The sequence below is a fragment of the Pundamilia nyererei genome, unplaced genomic scaffold (genome assembly GCF_000239375.1).
Source record: "Pundamilia nyererei isolate P.nyererei 1_Seehausen unplaced genomic scaffold, PunNye1.0 scaffold01920, whole genome shotgun sequence".
NCBI classification, from domain to species: domain Eukaryota; kingdom Metazoa; phylum Chordata; class Actinopteri; order Cichliformes; family Cichlidae; genus Pundamilia; species Pundamilia nyererei.
In genome coordinates, this window is record NW_005189321.1 from 1 (window position 1) to 4505 (window position 4505).

At 39.7% G+C, this 4505-nt stretch overlaps 1 protein-coding gene across 1 annotated transcript; it reads left to right on the forward strand.

Moving 5' to 3' along the window:
- Positions 1-38: 38 nt before the first annotated feature.
- LOC102214979 (cytochrome P450 2K1-like) lies at positions 39-2917 on the forward strand. The gene is made up of 9 exons (XM_005755564.1): positions 39-245; positions 351-513; positions 594-743; positions 829-989; positions 1106-1285; positions 1680-1821; positions 1989-2170; positions 2515-2656; positions 2730-2917. The coding sequence occupies exons 1-9, from the start codon at positions 39-41 to the stop codon at positions 2915-2917; spliced, it is 1515 nt and encodes a 504-aa protein (XP_005755621.1).
- Positions 2918-4505: the final 1588 nt, after the last annotated feature.

Genomic DNA, 4505 nt, shown 5'->3' on the forward strand with positions numbered 1-4505 from the left:
CTAAAGTAAAAGGTCTCCTAATGGTTTGTTTCACAGCCATGGGGATATTAGATGTATTTCTCCATTCCCTCAGTTCTGCCTTCTTGTTAGGGGCACTGACAGTCATCCTCCTTGTCTATTTCATCGTCACTCCAAGCTTCAATTCTCAAAAAAAACAAAAGGGTCCTCCAGGACCCAGACCACTACCTGTGCTGGGGAACCTGCTACAGTTGGACCTGAAAGGACCTTACAAAGCATTGCTGGAGGTGAGAAAGTAATTGAACTATGCTGCAGATACAGTTCTCCAGGCAGCTTTTAGCTTTGGTTTCTTTGATGTGTGTGAAAATATGATCATATTCTGTTTTTCTTAGTCATCCAAGAAATATAGATCAGTCTTCATGGTCTATCTGGGTCCAAACAAAGTGGTGATTCTGGCAGGATACAGGACGGTGAAGGAGGCACTTGTTGACTATGATGAAGAGTTTGGAGACAGAAGCCCAACGAACATTGCACATGAATTTAACAAAGGGCATGGTAATATTAATGCTATTCTGAAAATCTTTTAGCTTTTTTTCTATTTTGGTACTGTCAAACTAAAATATGACCACTCTCAGGAGTTCTGTGGTCCAATGGTGACTCATGGAGAGAAATGAGACGCTTTGCATTGACTAAACTGAGAGACTTTGGAATGGGCAAGAGAGCATGTGAGGACAAAATAATTGAGGAATGTCAACATCTCATTGAAGTATTTAAGAAATTTAAAGGTAAAAAATTATCACATTTGTTTGAACTGAATTGAATTAATGGTCCAATTACTTATACTGACTGTATGTGTTTGTTTTGCTACAGGAGAAGCGTTTGATACAACCCAATCAATTAACTGTGCAGTCTCTAATATTATCTGCTCCATCGTCTATGGCAGCAGATTTGAATATAATGATCCAGAGTTTACATCTTTGGTAGATCGAACAAACAGATTTGTCAGACTCGGTGGAAGTCCCTCAATACAGGTATTGATTCCTACTTTTTGAAGTGTATAGACTCATTTGGAGTTTTGTTTTTTCAAGGTACAAAAATCAGTAACTCTTGCAAATGATTTATTTACTAAATATATGGCGCTTGACAGATGTACGACATGTTTCCGGCGCTATTCAAGAGGATTGCTGACACAAGTAAATTCTTCAAATTGGCTCCTGCCAGTGTGAAACAAAACCAAGCCATCTTCAGTCGTTTAAAGGAGACTTTGAATCCACAGATGTGCAGAGGCTTTGTGGATGCCTTTTTGGTCCGCAAGCAAAATCTCGAGGTTGGAATCTGGCTGCTTGTCCTGAAAAGAGGTCCTTAAGTCCTTGTGTTGCTTTTTCTTTTAGTAAACCTTTAGCTTAAAATCGCTTCATGAGAGACATCTGCTCCCTCGCAGTCCATGAAAAAAGTCTTCTGTACTCTCGTAAAAGGTATTCTCACGAGACACTAGCTCTTACACTTTACACATGTACATTTCAAATAAAGACATTTCAACATAAACTATATATACATTAATGAAATTATGTAGCTTATTATAAATCAGTCATCTATGTCATGAAATCTACACAGAACATTTTAACAGCATTTACAATGCTTCTTTTTCTACTGTCCAACCCCCATCCAATTTTGGGATTAGGATGATTTGAGTGACTTTGCTGTTAAATGTCTATGTGCAGGAATCTGGGATTACCAACAGTCACTTCCATGATGATAATCTTCTGATAACAGTCATGAATCTGTTTGCTGCCGGCACTGAGACAACATCAACTACACTGAGATGGGGACTTCTGCTAATGGCCAAATATCCAAAGATACAGGGTGAGGAGCTCAAATAATCCACAACTTGAAGACACTTTTACTGGAAATCAAATGACACATGTCACAAGAGCAATATCACAATAATCGTACATTTATTGAGTATGGTGGAGTGTTACTGTTACTCTAATAGGGATCAAATGTGTCCACTACTCTTGTTCATACTCTAGATGAGGTTCAGGAGCTGAGGAGGGTCATAGGAGACCGACAGATGCAGGTTGCTGACAGGAAAAACCTTCCCTTCACTGACGCCGTCATCCATGAGACACAGAGACTGAGCAGCATCGCCCCCACTGCACTTCCTCACAAAACCACCCGAGACATCACTTTTCAGGGTCACTTTATCGAGAAGGTTAGACTGATTGCTATCTATTCAAAGCTGCCTGGCACTGAGCCAGTAAGTTTTGAAATAATGTAACTACATCCCACATCCTGTGTCAACTCTGAGTTGAAGTGCCAAAGTTGTAAAGCTACAAAAAACACAAATGCAGACAAAAAGAGTAAAAATGAGTGGGAACAGTTGTTATCAGTTTACTGAGTGTACAAAACAGAAGCTTGATGCCATCTTGGACGGGCAATCACAGGAATACGGGAAAGTTTGAAACTGAATCCAAATCAAAAGTATGTGCTGTTTTTATGTGTTGTCTTAGTACGTTTTGTACTTTGTGCATCTCTGAAATCAGCTGTTATCTGCAGGGAACCACAGTGTTTCCTCTCTTGACATCTGTCCTGCATGATCCAAGTGAGTGGGAGAGGCCTCACAGCTTTTATCCTGCTCATTTCTTGGACAAAGAGAAAAAGTTTGTCAAGCGAGATGCCTTCATTCCATTTTCTGCAGGTTTGTGAGCTCAGCCATTACCACTGAGGTACATCTCTTTACAGGACAGTTGATTATTATTCATCTCTTGCAGGTCGCAGGATTTGCCTCGGAGAGAGTCTGGCCAGGATGGAGCTCTTCCTCTTCTTCACCACCCTCCTACAGTGTTTTCGTTTCACACCTGCACCTGGAGTTTCAGAGGATGAATTGGATCTCACTCCAGCTGTGGGCATTACTCTCAGCCCTTCACCTCACAAACTGTGTGCGGTTTCCAGAATGTGAGGAACAGATGTTCTCTAAAAATATATGTCTCCTGGTTAAAAGATTCACCCCAGTTTATTCCAAAATGATCTGACCCCAGTTGTGGGCATTACTCTCAGCCCTTCGATTCACAAATTATTTGCTGTTTCCCGTTTGTATGCCCTGTGAAAATAAAGGTAGGTAATTTTATTAGCCCAGTCTCATGTAGGTAAAGATGTCACATTTGCCTGTTTGCTTTAGAATAGTCTCTGAATAGCTGTCTGTAAAGTTTTGACTGATAATAAAGGCAGAATGTTTTGATTATCTAAAAATGCTACACCAGCACATGTATCATTTTCTCCCTTGCTCATAAAGATGTAACATGTTAAAGGTTTTTCTCCACAATAAAGATCAAATGCAACAGTGTACGTCATAGTCATTACTGCCCTCTCTAGATCATTTTGATAATTCAAACTGTCCAGACAACGCTGTGTGTATCCTTCCCAAAGGAGGACTCCTTCACTTTTCTTAGCAAATACCCACAATGCTGTAGAGGTTTACAGGTGGGTTGACAAAACAATATTATTATTGTTAGCATTGTTGGTCAGCCATGTCACCTCTCTAGAGAAATGGGGAACATCCGAAAAGGGTTGAAATATCTTTTTCCATAATTTGTGTTGACATAAATGGTTACCAGACTTTTTGGGGTACTTTCTATCTGCCCCCTTCACTTTTTCACTTAGTGATATGATTAACTCATGAACCACACTTGCAGCTGTTTAAGCTGTTCATCTTGACAGATTGGATTTTTCATATTGTGTGACTCATTGTCACTTCTGAAACACAAAAACACACAGACTGTGGGCCAAATGTTTTGTTGTTGTTTGTTGGTTGGTTTGTTTTTGTTATCTGTGGGTGAAATCACTGAGACATGCTGCTGTAATGTCCTAATGCTCACACCATTGCCACCCTTTCCAGCGCTTGCCATGATGTTTGGCATGTGCCCACTTCAAAGTTTGATTCATACTTTGTGACACTGATTTTAAATTACTTAAATCAGTAGCTGTTGCAACTTGACATTTAATATTTTGCGGGGACATATGTTCATTACAGTGTGAACAAGAACTGAAGCTTTCTCATCACAATATTTGTGATGTATATTGGATTATTTTTACATTATTTCCTAATGACCTTGTAGTACCATATCACCCTATTAGAGCACTTCGCTCTCACATTGCAGGCTTACTTGTGGTTCCTAGAGTATTTAAAAGTAGAATGGGAGGGAGAGCCTTCAGCTTTCAGGCCCCTCAGTCTCAGAACTCACAATGAGAGCGTTTAATGATTCCTTAGAAGAATCTGTTTCTTTGATCCAAAGGGCACTGCTTGTCTTTTTTCCTCTCTTTGCGGAGAGGTACAGATGTTCCTGGTAAATATTTGTCTCAGACAGAGATGGGCAGTAATGCGTTACTTGTAATTACTTTTTTCAAATAACGAGTAAAGTAAGGGAATACTATTGCAAAAACGGTAAATAGGTTCAAGGTTCAAGATTCTTTATTTGTCACATGCATAGTTATACAAGTATAACACACAGTGAAATGTAGCCTGACACGCTCCTCGACATGTGCAAAAA

Excerpts from the sequence above, each read along its gene's own strand:
- LOC102214979 (XM_005755564.1), top strand. The coding sequence starts at position 39 with ATGGGGATATTAGATGTATTTCTCCATTCCCTCAGTTCTGCCTTCTTG. Across the intron at positions 246-350 it reads CTTACAAAGCATTGCTGGAG|TCATCCAAGAAATATAGATC; the intron begins GTGAGAAAGTAA and ends TGTTTTTCTTAG. Across the intron at positions 514-593 it reads TGAATTTAACAAAGGGCATG|GAGTTCTGTGGTCCAATGGT; the intron begins GTAATATTAATG and ends GACCACTCTCAG.